Source organism: Podarcis pityusensis, assembly GCF_964106645.2.
Source record: "Podarcis pityusensis genome assembly, chromosome: 13".
Classification (NCBI taxonomy): domain Eukaryota; kingdom Metazoa; phylum Chordata; class Lepidosauria; order Squamata; family Lacertidae; genus Podarcis; species Podarcis pityusensis.
The window spans coordinates 37,353,292-37,376,500 of NC_138038.1; the positions used below are offsets into that span (position 1 = coordinate 37,353,292).

The window sequence follows — 23,209 nt, forward strand, 5'->3', positions numbered from 1 at the left end:
ACTACTGGCCAGACTGGCCAGGGCTGCTGTGAGTTGTAATTCAACATCTGGAGACGGCACCGTTTGCTGCTGAACTCTAGTAGGGGCAGCTAATTTCAGTGTACACATAAATCTACATTCCCTCATCACCCAAGTAGTACTGGGGGAAGATCTCTTCTGTTGTTTAGTCGTGTCCAACTTTTCGTGACCCCGTGGACCAGAGCACGCCAGGCCCTCCTGTCTTCCATTGCCTCCCGCAGTTTGGTCAAACTCATGTTAGTAGCTTCGAGAACACTGTCCAACCATCTCGTCCTCTGTCGTCCCCTTCTCCTTGTGCCCTCAATCTTTCCCAACATCTTTCCCAAGAGAGTATTGACTAAACGTGATCCACCTGGAGCAGGAACCAGCAAACCACTCCAATATCCCTGTCAAGAAAACTCCATGGGCAAAAACAACAGGCATATAAAAAGATCTCTTCTGGGCAGCTTTTAAACATGGCACATCCCACCTTAAACATACAATCACTACCTTGAGTCACTGCCCCTTCTGAGAGGCACAAAGAGAAAGCAGGGTTATTGGATTTCTTCACACCCCTTGTTCCACAACCCCCCCTTTTTCTCTCCCCTTTTCTCTACAAGAGAAGAAGAACATTCATATAAAACTATTTATTCATAAATATTTTCCAAAACGAAAATAGGCTTACGAAAAAATATCTTAAACAGCGGCATGGGCGGGGTGCTCCAGTTCAGGGGGCTGCATGAGGAGGGAGATGGTGGGACACAGCTGTCTTTCCATCTCTCTCTGGGTTTCCCCAAGTCTTTCCCCTCCAATCAGGAATAAATTGCAAGTCATCAAGGGGGAGGGTCTCTCTGTGGGAGGAGCAGCAGATTAAGATATGAGCTCAGATACCAAATTTAGGGTGGCAACAAAATTTTGGAAAACGGGGGGTGGGGGTGGGGGGGTTAGGAGAGAAGCAGCAAAGGGGGTGGGGGTGGGGGTGGGGATATACTCCCTTAAGTCAAAGTTTCAGTAAGGAAGGGGAGCTTTGGGAATTTTTCCAAACTGAACTGATGAGGACAGGTGGCGTTTTGTGTCCCTCGACAAAATCACCTGCAGAAGCAAGTGAAAAAATACGGCGGCCTATAAAATGTTAACAGAAGGTACCAGTCCACAAAATACTTTGTACTGGGATCCTTTCTGGCAGCCGGCTGACTTCACCGGTTGGTAACAAGTTGGCGTCATTTTGCTTTTTGCCATTTCCAGCAGTGACAACTAGGCAGAGGTTGGAGCAAAGTCACCCTGAACTGTTCCCAACGCTTCTGACTATTGGGGATATTTATAGAGCCCTGTGCCCTCATCTGTCACACACTTGGGCATATGATGGCAGCCAAATCGGGGGTGACGTCTGCACTTGAGAGGTTGGCGAGGAGGGCAAAGGAGGACAGGATGTTGGTGTTTGCTGCAATTGGTGGCGGAAGGGGCATAATAAATTCTCCAATTTAGAAGACACACAAAAATGTAGATTGGGGGGAAGTCACTCTTTTGGTGGGATTCTCAAATTCTTTTTTAATCTCCACTCTCTCACCCTGAAGAGCATTTCCCCTTTTTTTCTCGACCTCTTCGTATGCATTACAGGCAGAAGAGAGCAAGGAAAAGGCAGAGGAGAATCCCGCCACTGCCGCCCCTCCTCCTCCGTCCCGCGGTCACTTTTAAAACTTGCATGCATATTTTTTTTTAAAAAAACGTGCAGCTCGCCCCGTTCCCCCACGGTTGTGACGGGTGGGGTGTGTGTGGGGTGATGTGGTGTTATTGGTTGGTCTTCCTTTGCTGCTGCCCCAAGCGCACCGCAGTTGTCTCTGGAAGGAAGGCTTGGCACCCCCTGCTGGCCCCAGGTCATCACTGCAGGTCCCGGTCTTCCAGGTAGCGGTATTCAAAGGTGAAACCCTCCTTTTTGCGCTGGCCCCATTTCTCGTAGTCAAAGTAGATGTAAGTGCCCTGTGCAGAAACAAGAGAGACAAAGTGTATTGGAGAATGAGCTTCCTCTTGCCCAGCAAGGAAGAGTCAGAGAATTAACAGCTTAGCAACTCCGCTCTCATGTCAGATTAAAACTTGACAGCAGGAGGCAAGGACTGGGCTACTTCCCAGTGAGGAGGAAGGGCGTTGGGGGCCCCCAGGATCCCAGTTTCATCCTCTTGAAACATTCAGAGCTGCTGAACTCCAATGCCATATAGCTATGTGGTGAGAAGAGACATCAGAATACCCATTTCAGAGGTAGGTATACAGCAGAAGAATACAGACCTCCCTCCCTTCTCTATATTTTCCTTGAAGGGAGAAGTCACACTCAGGTAACTAGCTGTCCCTGCGGACGGCGGCATGAACCACAACTCCCGAGAACCTCAAAACCTTTTCTGCATTTATTAAATGCAGAGAGAGCTGAAGCAAAGCTGTATTAGAAGGCGATTCTTATTCAAATCAACAATGTCCACAAGAAAACTATGTAGGACCTTGAAAATGGGAAAACTGTCCTTCCTGCTTTCTACTTTCTCCCCACCTCCCTGTTACAGAAGAAAACAAATGATTATAAAATTCCCAGTGGCATCGCACAGTCATTTTGTACTCTTAAGCCCTACTTTCAGACATTCAAGCCAAACAACATCCTCATGGGAGTTACAGCGGAATTCATGTAGACTGGAATCCTTTAAAAAACCCAAAAATTTACAATAAGGGTTTCTAGTTTTCATGACACTGGAATTAACTGGCTCAAAACTCAACAAGAAGCTCCAGGGCTTAGCAGGCAAAGTTTCTATGCTTCACCTGGCTACTTACTCTGGTCCCCTCATTATTCCCCCCCCCCATTCTTCTCTTCCAGTAAGAGAAGGGCCATAGCTCAGTGGCAGAGCATCTGCTGTGCCTTCAGAGAAGGTCCCTGGTTCAAATCCTGGCATCTCCATGTAGGATTGCATAGGAACCTGTCTGAAAACCTGGGAAAGCTACTGCCAATCAGTGTAGACAATGCCAAGCCCGATGGACCAACGGTCTGGTTCAGTATAAGGCAGCTTCCAGGGGGGTTGGGAATCCATGTGCTGGGCCCATCCCATTCCCCCCCTGCATAGGAGCTTTTGTGGTCCCCTCACCTGCTCAAATTCATCAGTGATGGTCTTGGGTTCTTCGTGCCGCTGGAACCACATCATGTACTTTGTGTGGAAGCGCCAGGACTGCTTCTTCAGCGCCTTCGCTGCCAGGTATTGTGCCTTCGTGCCCTTTGAAGCATAAGGTGACAGGTGAGGGCTGTAGGATACACACACTGGTACCAGTTCCAAGCGAGGGATGCTAGTAGCACATCCGCGGAGCACTTATAGGCCCCAGTGGGTGGTGGTGGTGGGCAAAACCTGTCCATCAGAAACTACCAACTTCTTACCTCCAAATAGTAGAAGATGAAGAAAAGGGTCTCTGTAGAGAGGCGCTGGTAGAACTCCACCGTATCGGAGTGTGGGGGAGGCATCTGGTGGTGGTACGGAGGGGTCGGGCAGGGGTTTCGCGGCAGATATTGCCTATGGGGTTAAGAAGATGAGTGTGTTCAACTCCAGCCTGGTGGTGGTGGTGGCAGCAGTCTCCCCATCCCCTATGTGTCCATGCACACACCTCAAACCCCACAGATAAGCTGGCTGGAGGGTTAAGACAGTAGTTCAAGATGGCAACTGGAGTGGAATGGAGGAAGCGAACCAAGGAAAACAGTTGAAAACGATATCAGCAATTCCCACCGGATTGTGCCAAACTCTCCCTCCATCTGCCACTATTTGGTGACTGATGGGCCTCTGTAATGTCCAACCATCTCAAGGCGGTCCAGGGTGTGGGTGGGTGTGCAATCTCAGGGTTTGGGTCCCAAGTCATTAGGGACATTATATGCTAGCGTTAGACTGAATTCAGTCTGTGAGGACCGTCAGCCAGTGCAGATCCTGCAGGACTGGTGTTCTGCTGCGTGGCCACAACCCTCTTGAATAGTTCAGCTAAGGAACTTGCTCCCACAGGAGGCAGTGACAGCCTTGGATGGCTTTAAAAGAGGAGGGGGCAAATTCAGAGAGGAGAGGGTTATCAATGGCTACTAGCCATTATGGTTATGCTCGGCCTCAATAGTTGGGAGGCAGCAACACTTCTGAATATGCGTTGCTGGAAACCGCAAGAGGGGAGACTGCTCTTGTGCTTCCTGGTTTTGCACAGGCAACCATTTGGCACCGTGAGGATAGGATGCTGGACTCAATGGGCTTTGGTATGCTCCACCAGGCTCTTATTTTCTTACGAATACTTGCCCCCCAAATACTGGAATTGATGATCTAAATCCTCAGGGTCCAGGGAGGGCGTCAAGGGCAACAGCAATTGCCAGAGCGGCTCAGTTGGCATAGCCTGAAACTCTTCATCTCAGGGTCATGGATTTGAAATCCCACATTTGAGCAAAAGATTATTGCATTTCAGGGATTAGACTAGATGATGCTTGCAGCCCCTTCCAACTCTACAATTCCTTGATTCTAGGATGGCTCTTTTCCTCCCCTAGCAGGAACATCCCCATGCATTGCATCTCCCCGCTATTGACCTGTGTGTCTCCCATGTGCAACAGTGGGTTTTTGTTGCATCCTTACAAGCAAAGGGAAGAGTTTGAGCTGTGCTGGCGATATGAAAACTGGACTGACAATTTACAGTTCAGAGAACTTGAGGATGTGACTTGGTCTGTGAAAGGCAAAGGCCCCTGACACCCCCACCCCCACCCCCACCCCAGGGCAAACCCTCTTACCGGATCCTTTCTGAATCAGAAGGATGAGGCATGTGGTGCCAGGCGGCCTCCTCCATGGCCTGTTGGTAGAGCTGCTCCTTGGTGAGAGGCACAGGCCCCAGGGGGCACACCCCGAGCGAAAGGGGGATGTTCACCTCAGATAGCTGGATGGGGGGCTGGTTGGAGGCTGGCTGGGAGGTCGTGCTCGTAATTAAGATATCAGCTGGAGCAGAAAAGGGGAAAGAATCACTCAGCGGGGACTTGGCACATGCTCTCAGGATACAATTCAAGCGAGCCTGGACTCTGAAGGCTGTGTTTTTAAAAGCAGCTCCTCCTGCTTCTCACGACGAGTCCTTTGATTCATCAAGAGTTATTATCCCTGCTACCATCTCTTAAAAGGTGGCTGCGGATTATAGTTCAGGTCAATCTCATTTCTTGCTATTGCATGAATAAGCAAAATCCTGTAAAAGCAGAACACCCCTAGCAAACCGGGGGGAAAGAGAAGCAAATCTCCAACTCCTCCACAAATCTCTCCGGCCTCCTCTGATCTCTTTCCAGCAACCTCCCAAATGTTCTGCAACCTCCTCCACTCTCCCAACTTTTCAACTACACCCAAACGCTCTCCCAATGGCCAATGGGATTCGCCAGCCATTTTTTCCTGCTCCCCCGCACCCCATTTCCCACCACACTTGGCATTTATTCATTCGTGACCTGCATAAAGCTGTGATCGTGTAAGTGAAATCAGTGATCTAACTGTACTACTCAGAACTTGGGAGACTTCATTTTCTCCTCCAAAATGTCTTCCTTCTCTTGCACAGACCCACAGCCTCAGAGAACACTTTCATTAAATTTTTTATTATGATCTCATTTTAAAGCAAGCTTGACTCTGTCACAGATTCTTGGTTTAAAATATCAAGCAATGAAAAGCTCCAGGGACAACATCTGGGCCAGAAAAAACTGATTATTTGTGTACCAGATGGCAGCCTGCTCCTCAACTGCCAACACAAATGGTGAATGGAAGGGCTGAGATCTATAGCAGAATGACTTGCCTGTAGGTCAAGGATTTTGTTGTTGTTGTTGTTGGGGGTGAGTATAGAATGGAACAGAGAGAGAAGAGGGGAGACTGGTGGTCTTAGAAACCACCACCTCTCATCCAAAGTAGCCACACTTCAATTTCTGATCAAGGTTGTCAGGCACATGCAGGAATGCCACAGGACTTAGAAATGTGCACCTGAACTGTGCTGACACTATTTGGCCTTCCCCCTGAACCACAGCTTTGCAGGGGCAATGCCTCTTTCTCCACACTTACCCCTTTCAGCGAGATGTAGAGATGGCACGGGGTCCTCTATGCTAGAGCCGATAGCTGCCCTCTCAGCCATTGACTTCAATGTACTTAGAGGCTCAGGTGCCTGCAGGACACACAAACGTAGCAAAGGAGGAGTGAGAGAAAGCTGTTTTTATGAAAGCTGCTGCAATGATTAAGACTCACAGGGAGATCACAGGCAGTTAAGTCACCTCTCGGGCAAACCCACCTTCCAGGGTTCTTTTGAGAGGATGACGGGGGACAAGCACAGCCACAAACACCAGCCCAAGTTCCCTGGAGGAAAGAGGGCTGGAAGCAGCCTGTTGCGTGCGGAGCACAAGCGATCGCTCACCTTGATCTCTGCTGCGGAGCTGAACTGGGGTGGCCCGTTGAGCAGGGTCTGGGCAGGCTTGCTGTCAGAGAAGCTGGGCGTGGGCGAGGCAGGAGGGTTGGCAGTCAGAGGCACCAGGAGGCTGGATCCAGTGGTGTTGCCACCGCTCGGTGGCTGTGAAGCTGCGCTGGGCTCTTTGCTGCCAAAGGAGGCGAGACACAGAAGTCAGGGTTGCACTTCCTTCAAAGCTAGAACACTTTAGGCTTGTCTGATCCAAACACAGGAAAGGAGAGAACCTGACAGATCACCCCAGGGAAGATGTTCCAAAGTATAGGTGCCATCATTGAAAAGACCCTCTCTGGTTGCATCTCTGGCAGTGACGGGAAGCCAAGGAGGGGCTCTGATCGTAAGGATCAGACAGGTTTATGCGGACTAGAACATTTTTCTAGAGAACATCCTAGCATAGCCTGAGTCTTTATAAAAGTCTTTATATAAAAGCACTTTAAACTGAGCCCGGAAGTAAATATGAACGTAAGAAAAGCCCTGTTGGGTCAAACCAACGACCCGTCTAGTCCAGCATCCTGCTCTCACAGTGGCCAACCAGATGCGCCAATGGGAAACCCACAAGCAGGAGCCAAGCCCAAGGGCCCCCTCTCCCTTCCTGTGGTTTCCAGCAACTGACATTCAGAAGCACTACTGCCTCCGACCGGAGCTAAAGAGCAAAGTTATATTTTATTTATTCATCAGCAACATTTACAACCCAGCTCCTTGTGTGCCCAGATACCAAGATACACAGAAGTTTTTTTTTAAAAAAAAATGCTGCCAAATAATGCACTTTGCTTTGATATTTTTTGTAGTTTTGTATTCTTTTCTATTATTATTATTATTATTATTATTATTATTATTATTATTGATTTCTCTTTTGTAATTTTGGTTGCTTATATTTACCTGTATTTGTTTAAAGCAAAATTTAAAAAATAAAATATAATAATGCACTTTGCCAAAAGAGGGCAAAAAAAAAAAAAAAAAAGAGAGAGCGAGCAAAACACCACTTACAACCATGTAAAACTCTATGGTCTGCCCACTAGGAAAAGTGGTCCATGGTGGGAAGAGTGAGAAAGGACAGCCAGGAAGGGACAAGATAGAAACTCACACAGAAGCGCTGGGCGGGTTGTGCGACGCCGTCTGATTAGGCAATGCCTGGTTGCCGCTGCTTAGCGTGGAGTCTGAACTGCTGTCCGCTACCACAGAACTATAACCTAGGCAGGAGGGATTAAAAAGAAAGCAGCTCTGGCTTGACTTCTGGGCTAAATGGTCACAACATTACACAAACGAGGGGAAACTGAGCTTCCTGGCCTAGGTATCAATGGAGCAGCTCCTAATTTTGGCTTCGTCTCAACCCTCCCCTCCCGTAGCCTATAAAACAGCAACTGCCGGCCTCGCCACATTACAGCCTGGCCTTTAGCTGTTGCTGGATAGGAAGGAGCTGGCAGGCGACGTTTTTCGGAGCATGGAGGATTCTCCCCTGTGGATTTTCAAGATGCTGTTGAAAAGGCACAGCTACATAAGGCGACCCTGCTAAACACCTGGCATCTGCAACACAGCAGCCATTCCTAACCCCCCAGGAATCTTTTGGGAAAGTCGAAGCAATGGCCCAGACCCCAGACTCACTGGTTGCCCCGTTCTGCTTGCTGGCGTTCTGCTGGGTGCTGGGAGGCCGGGGCTGAGAGGCATTGGTGCTGGTGGGCGGGGGCGCCACAGCCTGGGCGTAAGGGGTCGGGGTGGTGGGTGCGTGCCCTGCCGGAGGGTTAGCTTTGCCGCTCGCGTTCCCACTGCCAGCCACAGCCCCGTTGCTGTTGGAACCAGGCCCGTCCCCCAGCGAGGACGAAGTGCTGGAGCTGCCGCCCATCGGGTAGCTGGTGGGGATTGTGGGAGGCGGCTGGTGGTGGTGGTTGTGGAGGCTTTTCGAACCATTCTTCGCTGGGGACTGGGGGGAGAGAAGGATGGGAGAGGGGGGAGAGAAGATTTAGGATCATAACTGCTGCCTTTCTACTCAAAAGAGGGCAAAACTAGGAACCATTCCTGTCTCGGTTCACCCGTCCCTCCACTCTTTTAAGAGCTGGCCTAAAACATACCTTCCTTTTGGTGATGGTACAGTCCTCTTATTGGGCTGTACCACCTCAGAAAATGCTTTCAGAGAGGGGAGCCCATGGGAAAGCAAACTCACACGGACAACTCCCGGCCTGTAAAAGCTAACTTTTTAGGAGGTGGCCATGATAGAAACTGTTCCCCTCTCACATGCAAGGTGTTTGTACGTTAAGGAGATTGCAATGTGGGTGTTACTCTCAAAGCAAGCGGCTCTGCCCAACCCCCCAACCCCCAGCCCTACTCTTGCATGCATTCTGGAAGTGGTACATCCTTCACAACAGAACTGAACCAGATCAGAAGTAACATGCTGGAAATGGCTCTACCTAACTAGTCCTGATGCCCCTCTTTCCCAAGAAGCCTGGGCTCCTCTCCCCTTGCTCAAATTACCAAGGGAGTTTCTAACCCATCTTCCAAAAGCCGAACCCTTGAGAGGAATGAATTCTGGGCTCCAAACTCACTTGGCTCACTTCACTGTCTGTTGATCGTCCCCGTTTCTTGTCATCTTCAGAGTTCTCCTAAAGGAAGGAAGGAAGGAAGGCCTGATTAGAAGAGCTGTTACCCGTGGAACTAAGAAAGCAAGCTGGGTTTCTAACAACCTGTAGAAGCATTCAGTACTATTCGCTCAAGTTGATATAATCCCGAAAGGTCCCCTTTCCTACCCCCCACCCCTGGCATCGTAACAGGGGAGCCTCCTTACTGTTGTGCAGTTCGCAGGGCTGGGAGGGATTGGGGAGCTGGACGTGGTGGAGGTAGGCGTGCTGCTGGACTGGTTGAACATCTCATCCTCCATGTGACTGTGGCTGGGTGGGGAAGTGGCAACCAGGGCCTGTGCTGCAGAGTCAAGAACAAGGAGAGGCTTATGAACCCAAAGAGGCTGCAGTTCGTCGGCAGTGACACAATCCAGCAGGTGAGTACTTCTGTTACAGAGTATGATCCCGCTGTCTGGGCTTTGCAAGAGTTCACTGCTGTGCCACTTTATATTTGAAAAGTATACAGTGGTACCTCGGGTTACATACGCTTCAGGTTACACACTCCGCTAACCCAGAAATAGTGCTTCAGGTTAAGAACTTTGCTTCAGGATAAGAACAGAAATCGTGCTCTGGCGGCGCGGCGGCAGCAGGAGGCCCCATTAACCTGAAGTGGTGCTTCAGGTTAAGAACAGTTTCAGGTTAAGAACGGACCTCTGGAACGAATTAAGTACTTAACCCGAGGTACCACTGTACTGATAACCTGGCAAGTGCCGTCCTCCCAAAAAAGGATTAAGAGGAAATCAGGGATCAGTACGCCCAATTCTTTACACCAAACCCCACCACTACAATGCACTGAAGTAAACCAGCCAAACAAGTTTCTGGGACCCAAAGAACAGCATACGCTCCTGGAGTTTTGAGAAGGGTCACGACGCAAACGTTCAGAGTCAGTAGCCCAGGTGAACAGATATAGTAGCAACAAAATAAAACAAAACCAAATCTCTGAACAGTTAATGAGCTATCTAGCAATAATAAAATGCACAGAACCACAGCAGACTCTCACCAAATGCTGAATCTGCAACAACAGCCAAATGGCAGCGCTTACCCAGTAAAACCCGAAACTTCTAAATATTATTATTATTTACTGAATTTATATACTGCCATATACCCGGAGGTCTCAGGGCGGTTCTAAGGGTGGATGGGTATCAAACTAAATGCTAAGCTCAAACTGACAGTTGCCTCTAGACCACAGGTTTTGTTAGAGGGAATAACTGGTTGATTTAAAATGATTTGAAGTTTGCTCCTTCACAGTTATCATAGCTAGCGCTGCAATACTGCTTCTTCCCCAAGTCTCAAGGCTGCTTTGGCTTCCCCCACCCCACATATAACCTCAACCAAAAGCAGCCCACCCAAAGGAGACACTTACGAATGTCTTCTAAGTCGAGGTCATCATAGAGGAACTCGTTCTCCTCAAAATCAGGGTCCTGCGAGGAATCCACATAGTATTCCACGTCATCCTTGATCTTGCGGATGGAGTCCACGTTGATGGAGTCATTGTCCAGCATCCTCAGGATGGTCTCCAGCATCCGAATGTGGTACCGGTGTTTCTCAATGTGCCGCTTCAGGCCCTCGATTCGGTCTTGCTTCTGTGTGGTGGGGAGGGGAAGAGAGCCAGGTTCAAATCCTCACCCATCTAGGAAGCTCACAGCATAGCACCCAGGCACCACCTCTCAGCCTGACCCCCAACCTCACAGAATCTTGTTTCTTGTGAGGTCTCAGAAGTCATCGTTCCCATAGATACCTCCACCTTGGCTTTTGACCTGTGAGGTGATGCCATTTCCCCAAACACAGCCCTCCGTCCTCCGAGGAGGACATCATCCATCGACTCACATCCTTGTCTCCTTTCTTCTTGCGCGTCTGGACAGACAGCGACTCCACTTCGCTCTCAAACTGATCCACCTGCATGTTCAAGGTGTCTATTGTGTTCTGAAGGAAGGACAGACAGGAAGAAACATGTTATTCTCCCCAATCCTCCCTCACCATGGAAAAGAGGTTCTCCCTCTTGCCAATGGGTGCCTAACTCTGGTCGTCCGGATATTATTGGACTAAAACTCGCACCATCCCCGGCCACTGGCTGTGCTTGCAGCACCAACAGTATCTGGACGGGCACAGATTTTCCCTCCAGCCCCAGACTGGGCCTCATGGCTCTCTGTTTGCTATCATTAGAAAACAAAGCCTGGCAAGCAGAAGCTCTCGGGTTCAGGTGAGGTGACAAAAAAATTGGGGGGGGGGGGAGAGGGAGGAATCTGTCTCTCCCCTCCCCCCATGTCTGAACCTCAAGCCTCCAATGTCAACTATGAGTGGAAAGGGAGGACCATCTGTATCACATGGCATAAGGTCACAGCTTACATCCAGTACTATAAAAAGAGGAAGTTCTAAAGCAGGAAGGGGTTATTGGTGGTCCTCCGGTTGCTAACAGAATCTATAACCTCCATCAGTCCCAGTCAGCACAGCTAATGGTCAGGGCTGATGCAAGTTGGATGTAGTCCAAGGGTATCTGGAGGGCCAGGGGTTCTCCTGCTCCAGCTTTAAAGCCACACCCCTTAAAAACCAGAGCTTCCTTCTCCCTTCGTCTGCTAAAAAGCAGCTCCTCCTTCCAGGCATTTAGCAGCCAGCCTCCACTTGTCCTCACCGTCAGCCACTGCCCGACCTCCTCCTTTTCCTTCTGGGCTGGGTCGACCTTCTGCGCCAGGCCCAGGCCCTCCTTCGAGTAGGCTTTCGTCTTGGTCTCACGTTCCACTACCTTGAACCGCTCCATTTGCTGGAAAAGACAGACCAGAGGCAACTAGCTGAGCTAAGGGTCGCTGAGAAGTCCAAGCTATCAGCATATATTCCCCTCTCAGTGATCATTTGAAAAGGCAGAAATCCTCAGCAGCAGCAGAGGAGATAAATAGCAAAATAAATAAATAAATCTAGATTAATTACTCCCAAGCATGTTTCAGCCCCAATTTTCAATCTTCAATCAGGATGGGGAAAGGGTAACTCTTCCCAGGCTTTTCATCATTGGTGGACTGAGAATTCTATCTGCAGTAGGCATTTAAAGGATACAAAATGGGATCTTACTTTGTTAAAAGGGACCATTCAATCACACAATTCTCCCACCTAAATCCTGAAGCAAACCCCTACGAGGAACTGTGCAGTGGTACCTCGGGTTAAGTACTTATTTTGTTCCGGAGGTCCTTTCTTAACCTGAAACTGTTCTTAACCGGAAGCACCACTTTAGCTAATGGGGCCTCCTGCTGCTGCCGTGCCGCCGGAGCACAATTTCTGTTCTCATCCTGAAGCAAAATTCTTAACCCTAGGTACTATTTCTGGGTTAGCGGAGTGTGTAACCTGAAGCGTATGTAACCCGAGGTACCACTGTACTAAGTTATTTTTCCTGAACATGGAGACTGCAGATCCAGCCCGAGAACCACAGGCAGCAGAATGAAGTGGCAGAATTCTCAGGTGGTAGAATGGACTGTTCTATTCCAGACAGCAATGGAGGGATAACCATTTCTAAATCATTCTTGTGTATTTTTTTAAAAAGCCCACTGCAAGTAAAAAAACCAGTGCAGTAGAAAGGATGTGGTTGGATCGGAACCTTTCTACTACTGTGTTGCTTGTTCCCTGGCAGAGGCATTTATTTTGGTGGGTAGGTTAGGGGTGGAGGTCCTCTAGGGACATTTAAAAACAGCTTTGCCTCATCTGTAGTTTGAAGTGCTGCCTTCCATCCCAAGATCCTACCACCCCAATTCAGCTGCCACGTTTAAACTGGGCCACACAGCTCCATGCCCTAAGAGAGCTCTGCATCCCATCCCCTGTTAACTAAAGAATCCTGGCTCCCTAACCATTAGCTGGAATTTACCAGGATCTCTTCCTACCCAGGAATCCCAGGCTTCAAGTCTATTTTTGTAACCTCGCTGACAGCTTTTTCAACCATCCCATTTTGTCTCTGAAACTTTTTTCCCCCAAAATAAAAAATGAGAACTTGTGAATATAGTGCATGTGCGTGTATGGAACTCAGAAGAAATGGCTCTGCACACATTACCTTGCAAAAGGAGATTTAAGGCAAACCCATAAAAAATGTGTATGTACCAATGCATTTTCAGTCACACAGCACATGCCAAGAAGCCAGTGTCGGCTGCAAGTACCCACAGCAATAAACATGTAAGCAGCTATTTAATGCACAAAGCTGCCCTCAAGTTTGAATGATCCAACTAATATGCAATTTGTGCCCCCGTGAATTGGTCAGTGATCACCCTTTCTTTGCCACAGTGAACACACAGCACTTGGGCTTGATGGTTCTGCATTAGAAGATAACAGACGAGATTTACAGCAGTGCAGAACCGTGCAGAAAAGAAAAGAAAAAGTTAAAATCTGAATATGCATCATGCCAGTCTGTGCACATCACCATGGCAAATACAAAACTCTGCTTGCCCGTTGCAAAACAGCTGTCCAAGTGTTAAACTCCTTTCCAAAAGGGCCCAGGAAAGTCTTGGGTCACAACTCAATAGACCTTTCCCCTGGGTGTCTTTAAACCACCTCTAAAACTTTACCATCTATCCCATGTTGTCTCAATCAGAAGACCTGCTCCAAAGGGATCCTGGACTCCTCACAGAACCCCTTTCTGCAAAAGTCTCCCAGTCTATATCTGGACTGTAAAGGCAAGCTGGCTCACCTTTATGAGGTCACACTACTTACTAGCCAATTGCAATGCTGTGGGGGAGGAGCTAAGCAAAGTTAAGGCCACGTATAAACAGGAGATCCTCAGCAAAACTAAGAACCAGTATGAAAATAGCTGAAGGCAATGAAATGTGTTAGTTTTATACCTTTGGTAGACACAATTTCCCAAAATAAACCTCCAATTAATTAGGTCTCTTGCCAAGCACCAATATGTAGCAGGTAGCGGATTCTTCTTACCGTCTCAATGAGTTTTCGGTTGTCTATTAGCTGCCTTTTGTCCTTAATCTCATTGGATGCAACCCACGTCTTGATCTGGTCCCTCAATCTCTGCAGAAGAAGAAGAGCCCGTTAAGCAGGTAGGTGGGAACGGCTGGGGAAAAGATGCCAACCTACCTTTCCTCCGATGAATGAAGGCTAGTGGTCAGAGGTATGAGCAAACAGAAGTAACAACCTCTAGATTGTTCATCATATGCTATCACTGCTAGAATTGGCATTCGCAAACAAGGAAGCTAGCCTTTCCTTGCTCCAACAATTAGAATTCACTTTCTTTTAACAGAATCTAAACTCACTAAACAGACTGTCCTTTGTGAAAAATCTACGCTTTTCCAAGCCTCATTCTTACTCAAATTCAGCCATGTCTGATCTGATGTTTTAAACCTCCAACCAATGGTCAGGGATGATGGGAGGTGTGGTTCAAAACATCAGGAGGACATCAGGGTGGAGAAGGCTGATCTAATCTATACATCCTTGCTATCCCAAGGCATTCTCACAATGAAGCTATGAACCCCCCCCCCCCCGTTCTTCCCCCTTCTCAGTGGAGCCATACCTGTGGTCCAGGCCACCCCAACCTCTACTCTCTAACTATAAACCAGCAAGCCCTGTGGGGAAAGAGTGCCCCATCTTCCTCTGCTCCTTCCAAAGGTGCCCCTAGAGTCCTGATACACAGATCACTCCAACCCCAACATTCCCTAAATTTGGTAAGAAAAGATCTGGAAACAAGTCCAGGCAAAATGTTTACCTGGAGTTTTTTTATTTCTTTTTTCAGATCGGCTTCATATTTCTCCTTCTGGTTGGCATTAGCTGCATTGTGGAGCTGTTGCATAGGGAGAAAGAGGAAACAAGAGGTGGGGTGAGAAAGATGGGAGACCCCAGGACTCAGGGTGGAAAGCAACCCAGAGCAGAAAACAAACAGGGAGCTGAAAAGATTCGGGGGGGGGGGGCGGAGAGAAGAACAGAAACCTCTGCGGACATAGCAACAAGAACAATTACAGGGCAATGTGGTGGTCTAAAAGGCTAGTGTGGGGTGGATGTCAGAGAATAGGGCAGAATTTAGGAGGCGAGGCCACTGCCAGCCCTCACCTTCTGCCAGATATCTTCAAACTGCTCCACGCCTTCCGACACCTTTTTCAAACACCGATCAATCTCACCTGGGGAGAGAAAATCCCTGCTGAGAGCAATCATAAGATCTACCTTGCCCATACCTGGCCATTCCTTCCTCCCAGTCTGAGAGGAGGATGCTGGAACGGTGGTTCTCCTCTCCCTCAGCTTCCTGCAAGCCTGCCCCTCTCACTTTACTGAAGTGCAAGATCCGTCCTTTGACCGAAAGAGAACCGAGCCACCTCTCCCCTTCCTAAACTCCTCTCTCCCTTCAGAGCATAGTTATTGCTTTCTAATATCCCAAGTCATTCTCCACTTCTAAAAAAAAGAGGGGGGGCCCTCTTGCTCCTTTAGTCAACTCTTCCCTTCCCTCCACTCTAACCAACGAGACCCCACCCTCTCCAAGAGAGCTCAGAGGAGTCCTGGCTCTGGCCCAGCTGTTCTGATGAGCAGCCCCGCCCTCTTCTGCAGGCCAGCCAGGTGCCTAGCATGTATTAGTAGCCCTGAGCTTGGAGAGTGCAGGTAGGCTCCCTTACCTTGTAGCTTCCTCTTGTCTGCCATGTTTCCTTCACTATAGAGGGGCTCTCTTCATACTTTATAGAGCGTTGACGCTTTAAGAAAAGCCAGCAGAAAGACAAAGTTACGAAGCAAGCCCAGGACAGAAGTAGCACCTCCTGCTGGAAGGTGCTAAATGGAGGTAAGAAGGATGAGTAAGATTTGAGCTACTGCTTTGTTTTAACCGACAGAACATTTACTGCTTTCAGCAGCTGTATATATAAAAAAGTAGAAGTCACAGGTAAGGCTTTCTTCAACACTGTGCTTCCCCCTGTTGATTTCTACTCATTAAAAGCAGAGAGTTTCTGTCCAATGAAAAGTAAAGGCCACAAACCTAGCTGAATCGGAGATTATCCCAGGAGAAAGTGGACAAGTGGGAGGTAATGCCTTGGGGGAAGTATTCTATAGACAGGGAAACTGGACCCAGTGGAATTAAAGAACTCCTTCCCACCGCCCCCCCGGTGACCATGCAACAGGCAAACCCTCAGCGTGTGGAGCTTTACTCAGTATTCAGGTGACGCAACACCAGGGAAAGCTTCGTCTGTTGAGTTTGGGTTTTTAATCATGCAACCCTTAAAGGCACCCGGTCTTCCAGAAAAACGTAAAACACATTGATCGTCCAAGGTGGAACAGATTTGGAGCAGGGATTTCCCCAACCCCATAATACCGTATCCTTATCTGCCACACTCTCCTACAGTCTTTTCCAGACTATGAGCCTTTGGTGCACAAGACAGTTAGGCTTTTTACAAGGCCCTGAAGACTTGGGTGGTTTCACAAGCCAAGCAGCTTTTTATTTTGTCCATTTCAAAAAAACAACAACTGACTAGGTGCCAGCTTTTCTGTGCTCTGTTATTTGACAGTGTTGCTTTAAGCAGGCTAGGGGATGCATTGTAAGGCTTGCACTCACCTAGTGGCCCCTGGGCGCTTGTTGTCTCTCTCTCTCTCTCTCTTTTCCAGCCAGGTTCCTATGCAGGTGAGAAAAAGCACATGACTAACGGGGGAAAGAGCCCCACCTTTTCCTCCTCCCCCATCTAGCTGCCCACCATGTCAGGCAGCAAGCTGGGAAGCACAAGAGGCACCTATAAAGGCACAGTGGTGGCTGGCTAAGGCTACTGCAGTCTAAGAGACTCAGGCCTGGAATGAGGCAAAAGTACAGGGCTTGCAGATGGAAGAAAGGGTTCCTGGGTCACCAGACAATGGAGTTGTCCTAGACTAGAAAAACCCCAGCACTAGGGGTTGGTAACTTTTTTTTTCCTGGCAGGGAAACACCTGCCACCCCATCAGAAGTTTAGTGGGTTAAGCTTTCCTCATCTATACATCAGGAAAAGCTGAATTTCTCCTTGTCACACAGGTATTAAAGGCACAGGAGCCCTGCTAGGGGGAAAGCTAGTGCAGGTATGTGAAGAGATGCTTGCAAAGGTGTCTGCAAAGCAGGATGTTTGTTTTTTCTTCCCAGACTGAAAATATGCCACAAACAACATCCATCGTTAAGCCTGTGCAATTTGAACTAGTAAATGTTTATGGGTTTATCACATGTCTGAACTAGTCCCTATTCTCTCTCCAAAATTCTCAGCCAATGCAACACATTTTCCATTCTACTCTTGGAAAATCACGCAGCAGAATTCTGAGGTAGCAAAGTGGACTGGACCACTTTAGACTTGCGGGCAGGGGGAGAGGGAATGTAATGGTTAAGTGCACAATGAAAAAACCGGGGGACCATAAGGACGAGACAGATTCTCGCCTAGCTTGGTACCTGCTGATGGATACTAGTTTTCTACCATTTTGAATCAAATGTAAGGGAGAATTCAAAACTGTGACCCACACCTGCAGTGGCGCAGCCCAGCTTATCACTTCCTTGTGCTACCTGAGTTAAGACTACATACCTGCCAGGCTCTTCACCATTTCTCTCCCAAAGATTCCATACCCTGGTAGGCATCTGCCCTCCAGCTTCAGCTTCCTAACCTTCAGAAAACTTAGGAATTCTTTCCTTGCCTGTTTCTCTACTGTCAACTGCAAGATCCCACCATACACACCCACCCACCCTCCCCAAGTAATTGTGAGTCTGGGTCTCCCACCTCACCCCTTCAGAAACAAAGCTTTCTTCACAAAGAGGCATCAGCAGACCAACAATAAATGTGAATTTGGGGTGACCCAGAAAGTTCCTAACATTTTCCTATTCCAAGCAGGGGACCTGGGTCAAAGGCCAGCTCTGGAATAAACACAATTTGGTTCAGTGCATGTCTACTCAGGAGTAAGCTCCACCAAGTTTGAAGGGAATTATTCTCCAAGTAAGCATGCACAGAATTGCAATTTTTTGAGTTTCCAGGTCCTCACTTGGAGATGGTACCTAACATGCTGTGTTCCTCTTACCTGCTGTGGAGGGAATTCAGAATCTCACAACAAGCTGGGGAAGAGGGCAGGAAGGGCTTCACTGGAAGAACTGGGCATTTTAAAGAAAATTAACCAGATGCTGTTCCAGTGCCCTTAAAGGCAGGTTCATCTGCAAACATCAGCAGGTGGCTATGCTTCTTTTCACACTACGAAAAGCTTCACCTGCCGATTTCTGCATATCAAGCTGCCATTAAAGGCACAGGAGTCCAGGCCAGGCCCTCTTAGACCAGGGGTGGAGAACCTGTGGCTCTCCAGAGGTTGCTGGACACCAGCTCCCATCAGCCCCAGCCAGCACAGTCAACGATCAGGGAAGATGGGAGCTGTAGTCCGATAGCCTGAGAAAGAAGAAAAAACAGTAGTGATTTGCTCACTGACAGGAACAGCTTGGTGAGCAGAATCAAAAGCAAAACAAAACCCTTACACCAAGCAATGGTGACAGCAACATCTAAGATGGCAAACTTGGGCTTTTACTGAAACTATTGTAAGTTATAGGATGCCTTCTGGGTTTTTCTTGTGGGTGTTTCTTTTGGTTTGTATTCTGTTCCTGTGGCTGTCATAAAACAGCTATTTGCAGCCTCATGTTGGTTACTTACATCTGGCATACTGATACAGCTCAGTGTTTATATATTCTACATTCAAGGAACAACCCCAAGGAACCACTGCAAATGACTGTGGGGCATATTGTAGAGTAAACAATCAGTTAATGTGGAGCACTGCATCTTGAGCAAGGGATTCATGTAGAAAGCTGCCATATTCAAAGTCACACCACTGGCCCATCTAGCTTAGTAACGTCTACACTGACTGGCAGCAGCTCTTCACGGTTTCAGACCGAACTCTTTCCCAGCTTGGAGAAGTCAAGACTTGAAACATGGAACCTTTCACATGCAAAACATGTGTCCTACTGATGAACTACGAACCTTGTGTTGTATATAAGCAACACTTTCTGTTGTCTAGCCCAACTGATTTCATTGCCTGAGTAACCGAGTTGTAGTGTTTTGGGAAATAAAACTCTCTCGAGCCGCACTGCACATATCAACCTACCTAACGCAGCCCCAACAGCCTTCTGACTTGCTGCAGAATATGTCCTACATGCTTTGCAAAGGACCGGGTTTTGCTTGATGTGGAGTGACAGGGGGTTGGTGGAAGGAGGCATATCTGGAGAAGACTTACAGCTGGATCCCATGCTGTATCTGACATGGAAGTGATGCCCACTTTGTCCAATAGGACTGAAAGCATGTTTAGAATTTCAGCCTTAGAGGCACTACCCTCATAAATAGTGACCACTGCAAGTGTCCTGAGGCATTCGCTACAATTATGTCACAGTTCACTGGGCTTCAATTCTGGAGTGTTCTTAAGCTATCTCTATGCATCCTATAAAGTGCACCCCCTGGAAATATTTATTTTTATATACCCTTTATATTATTTTGTAAAACTGTTCTGTGCAATCCCCATAGGATTTTTTTTTGGGGGGGGGAGGGAATTGCTGCAGAGGAGACCACAGATAAAAGAAAAACCTAGACTGACACACAGTCCTGAACCTCTGGTACCCAACCGAAAGGTCCCATTTGCAGAACATGGTGGCAACATGGAATGCAGCCATGTACCCAGTGTGTGAGTGGTCCCCACTAATTTGTGATGGCCTGAAGGAGGCAGCCAAGCTAAATGCAAACAGCCTTGCTTCTCTAAGTGTGGTGTAGTAGCTAAGAGTCTGAGCTGCGATTCAGAAAATTCAAGATTCGAATCTCGATCTCCATTATGAACTCGCTAAGTGGCCGCAAGAAAGCTACTTTCTCTTTGCCTCACCTGGCATCTGCAATATGGGGATAATAATATCAAAGGAATTGGATGAAGTGGGCATGGCTTGTTCCTTTTAACACATCCGGGGGGGGGGGGTCAACCAAAGTAGAGAGGAACACACAAGCCTTTGGAAAGTTGAAGAAAAATCAAGGAAGGCAGGAGATGGTTCACAAAAAAAAAGATTGGAGATGCTTTGGAATTGATGCTTTCTTAAAGGGCTAGATGAGTGCTACTGCACTTGAATGATGAGCAAGCTCAGAGAGAGAACTTTTACTGTGATTTATGTCACAGGTAGTGACCAATAGGTAGCTAGGCCCATTGAACAACTCATACATAAATGCAATCGATACTCTATATGGAGGAAAATGGCAATTTCCCACCTATAGTTTTGAATGCTGGGTAAATGCAGTTCTCCTGCAAAAGGACCACAATTTTTTTACAGGGACATCTGGATCCTGTGCCTTAATAACTTCTGGAAAGACCCCTTCCCACCCCCTGTGAGCAATAGGGAACACTGTCATTAAACTGTTCAAGATTAACATTTACTAACAGATTTGATATATTAGCATTTCCCAGAGTTAAAGGTTTAAGGACAGCCTTGCCATCAGGTTACCATAAGCTAATGTGGTCCAATCCACCTAGGAATTCAAATCCCATTTCAGTTGCGGCCTCAGAGTCTTCCCCACAGATGAGTCATTACCTCTCAGCCTCTAGTCCCTGACCTGGTACTGTACTGTCTATTCTAATGGGCAGTAGCTCTCCCAAAGCCTCAAGCAGTGGCCTTTCTTAGCCCGGCTATTAAGAGATAATTTGACAGTCAGAATTGAACCTGGAACTTTTATGAACTTGCACATCCATTTAGATCATTTGGAGAGGCCCTTTTCCATCTCCTGCTGTCATCAAGAGATTGGGCTGGTGACAATATAGGAAGCAGTTATAGAATCTCCTGCTCCAAGAAATGTTCTTTGCTCCTACACTGCTGGTGTTTTAAGACCACCTGAAGACTTAATAAATATTTTAACAAGCTTTTCAATTTCTGCTTTTTTTCCCTTTTTAAAAATCTGGTGTATTGCATTTTTTAAAACTATGTTGTGTTTGATATTTTTAAATATTTTTGTTGTAATCTACTGGACAGCTTTTATAAATATATAAACAAATGCACATATACTGTATAGGCAAAGTGCATTCTCTACCTTCAAGCCTTCAACATGTCCTGAACCCAAGACCTGAAAAAATAATAATACAGGGATCCCACCTGTGCACATAATCACTGAGCTATTTACGGTACAATATTAACAGTGTGCCTTACAGAACAGAAGAAATATTCCAAGTTCCTAGGATCACACACAATTTTTAAGCATCAACCCTGAGGAGAAAGGGGAAATTCAATATCTTAGGTAGTAGCCTCAATTTGTAAGCAGCTTAGTAGTAAAGCACACGTTCTGCATGCAGAACATCCAAAGTTTTGTCCCCAGCATCTCCAGGTAGGACAGAGAAATACCCCTTTCTGAATACTTGGTAGAGCTATGACAGGTCAGTGCAGACAATACTAGACAGACCAATGATCTGTTTTTTTAAAACATGGCTTCCTATGTTTCTGCCAAGCTACTGAGATTTCACTAGGTCTTGACATATTCTACATAACAGCTGTAACGCTGACAAAGGTGTGACTTGTAATGTACTTTTTACATTACAGTCAGTGACTGGCTATAAGGTAAAGGTACCCCTGCCCGTACGGGCCAGTCTTGCCAGACTCTAGGGTTGTGCACCCATCTCACTTAAGAGGCCGGGGGCCAGAGCTGTCCGGAGACACTTCCGGGTCACGTGGCCAGCGTGACGAAGCTGCTCTGGCAAACCCAGCACCAGCGCAGCACACGGAAACGCCGTTTACCTTCCCACTATAAAGCAGTACCTATTTATCTACTTGCACTTAAGGGTGCTTTTGAACTGCTAGTTTGGCAGGCGCTGGGACCGAACGACGGGAGCGCACCCCGCCGCGGGGATTCGAACCGCCGACCATGCGATTGGCAAGTCCTAGGCGCTGAGGTTTTACCCACAGCGCCACCCGCGTCCCCATGTCTCTAGCCCTTAAGTCTCCAAAGTTTGCAGGTAAAGGCCAATGAAATCTCAAAAGCCAGCAAGCCATCCCATACATAAGAGGCTGCAGCTTCATTCCTCTGCCTACTTACTGCCTTGTCTCTGCCTGCAACTAGCAAAACCAAAACAAGAAAAAAAGCAAATAGATATGCAGACATGTTGACAGCTAGCTACACATTCCTCTAGTAATTCATTACGAATTCTTATTATCACTCTGAAGTTACTTATGGTTAAGAGATGCACTTATATGCTAATAGGGGTTTTCCAACCATTGAATGCTACCTTGAGAGAGAAATACTCCAGATCCCTCCCCAGGTGCACAGACGCCCCTACAGGACCCTATAACACACATCCACACACAAGCGGGGGTGGGGGGGAGAGGTGGCTTTATGAAAACAACGTTTTTTTCTAACGGGTTCCTTTATTTCTTTTGGATACTTCAGCAACATAACAAGCATTGTGGAACCTTAAAGACTAACACATTTTATTACGGCATAAGCTTTTGCAAACGAGAATCCACTTCATCAGATGCCACAATGCTTATGCCATAATGAGATCTGTTAAGTTTTAAGGTACCACAATACTACTTTGTTGTTTCTGCTTAAACAGACTACCCCCTATAGGAATCGTTTCTGTAATACAGATCTCTCTCTCTCTCATACACACACACACACACGCCTCTCTACGGACCTCTCCAAATCAGGTATAAACTATATGTGCAAGTTTTCCAGGTGATCACAAGGACCCACAACCCTCCTTGGCTCAAAGTAGCCCTCATCACACGGCGCCCGCCCCACATCCTCCTGCCAGAGGCTCTCGCTCCACCCCAGGCGCCTCTTCCCCACAGAGGCATGTGGGCCTCACATCCTATAGGTGCAGGTCCTACCTGTGGAACCGCATCGCCCCCCCGCATCCTCCCCAGCAGGGCGCCCTTCGTGGCCCCTGCGCACCGCTGCAACCCCAAACACCTGGCCCCCAACAGAGGCCCCCTCCGCCTGCAGCCCCCCGCGCTGCAGCGCCTACGGAAACACCTTCCCCCTATACAGCGCCCACCACCTATAGAGCCCCCTATAGACCTCCCATTGGCCACGCCCCCTACGGAGCTCCCGTAGGTACTCGTAGGCCCCGCCCCCTAGGCTAGGCCCCGCCCCTTCTCGCTCTCTCACCGGCGGCTCCGGAGTCTCCGGGTCTCTCTCTCTCTCTCTCTTTTTCCCTCTCTCCCTCTCCCCCCTCTCTCGGCCTCCGCGGCATCCAAGATGGCGGCAGCCTCCCCC

The 23,209-nt window shown here is 48.0% G+C and overlaps 1 protein-coding gene and 1 long non-coding RNA gene across 5 annotated transcripts; one reads left to right on the forward strand and one right to left on the reverse strand.

Moving 5' to 3' along the window:
• Positions 1-629: 629 nt before the first annotated feature.
• Positions 630-23,209, reverse strand: CNOT3 (CCR4-NOT transcription complex subunit 3). 4 transcript variants are annotated; one of them, XM_080976366.1, is made up of 19 exons: positions 23,102-23,209; positions 16,558-16,615; positions 15,632-15,706; positions 15,078-15,145; positions 14,737-14,811; positions 13,956-14,045; positions 11,686-11,814; positions 10,884-10,979; positions 10,420-10,639; positions 9,224-9,357; positions 8,985-9,041; positions 8,050-8,365; positions 7,532-7,637; positions 6,400-6,577; positions 6,054-6,153; positions 4,766-4,967; positions 3,398-3,530; positions 3,114-3,239; positions 630-1,974 (listed from the first exon to the last, which is right to left on the reverse strand). In XM_080976366.1, exons 3-19 carry the CDS (start codon positions 15,654-15,656, stop codon positions 1,876-1,878), a joined length of 2,154 nt encoding a protein of 717 aa, XP_080832492.1. In that variant the 5' UTR covers positions 15,657-15,706; positions 16,558-16,615; positions 23,102-23,209; the 3' UTR covers positions 630-1,875. The 4 variants fall into 4 exon arrangements, with proteins under 4 accessions (XP_080832492.1, XP_080832494.1, XP_080832493.1 ...); XM_080976368.1 differs by lacking the exon at positions 23,102-23,209 and adding an exon at positions 21,032-21,054; XM_080976367.1 differs by lacking the exon at positions 23,102-23,209 and adding an exon at positions 17,534-17,655.
• Positions 13,931-17,179, forward strand: LOC308460259. The gene is made up of 4 exons (XR_013978523.1): positions 13,931-14,074; positions 14,764-14,842; positions 15,697-15,792; positions 17,002-17,179. It is a non-coding gene; the product is annotated as an uncharacterized lncRNA (long non-coding RNA).

Excerpts from the sequence above, each read along its gene's own strand:
- CNOT3 (XM_080976366.1), bottom strand. The coding sequence starts at position 15,656 with ATGGCAGACAAGAGGAAGCTACAAG. Across the intron at positions 11,815-13,955 it reads ACCGAAAACTCATTGAGACG|CAAATGGAGCGGTTCAAGGT; the intron begins GTAAGAAGAATC and ends TGTCTTTTCCAG. Across the intron at positions 9,358-10,419 it reads CCTCGACTTAGAAGACATTC|CACAGGCCCTGGTTGCCACT; the intron begins GTAAGTGTCTCC and ends TTGACTCTGCAG.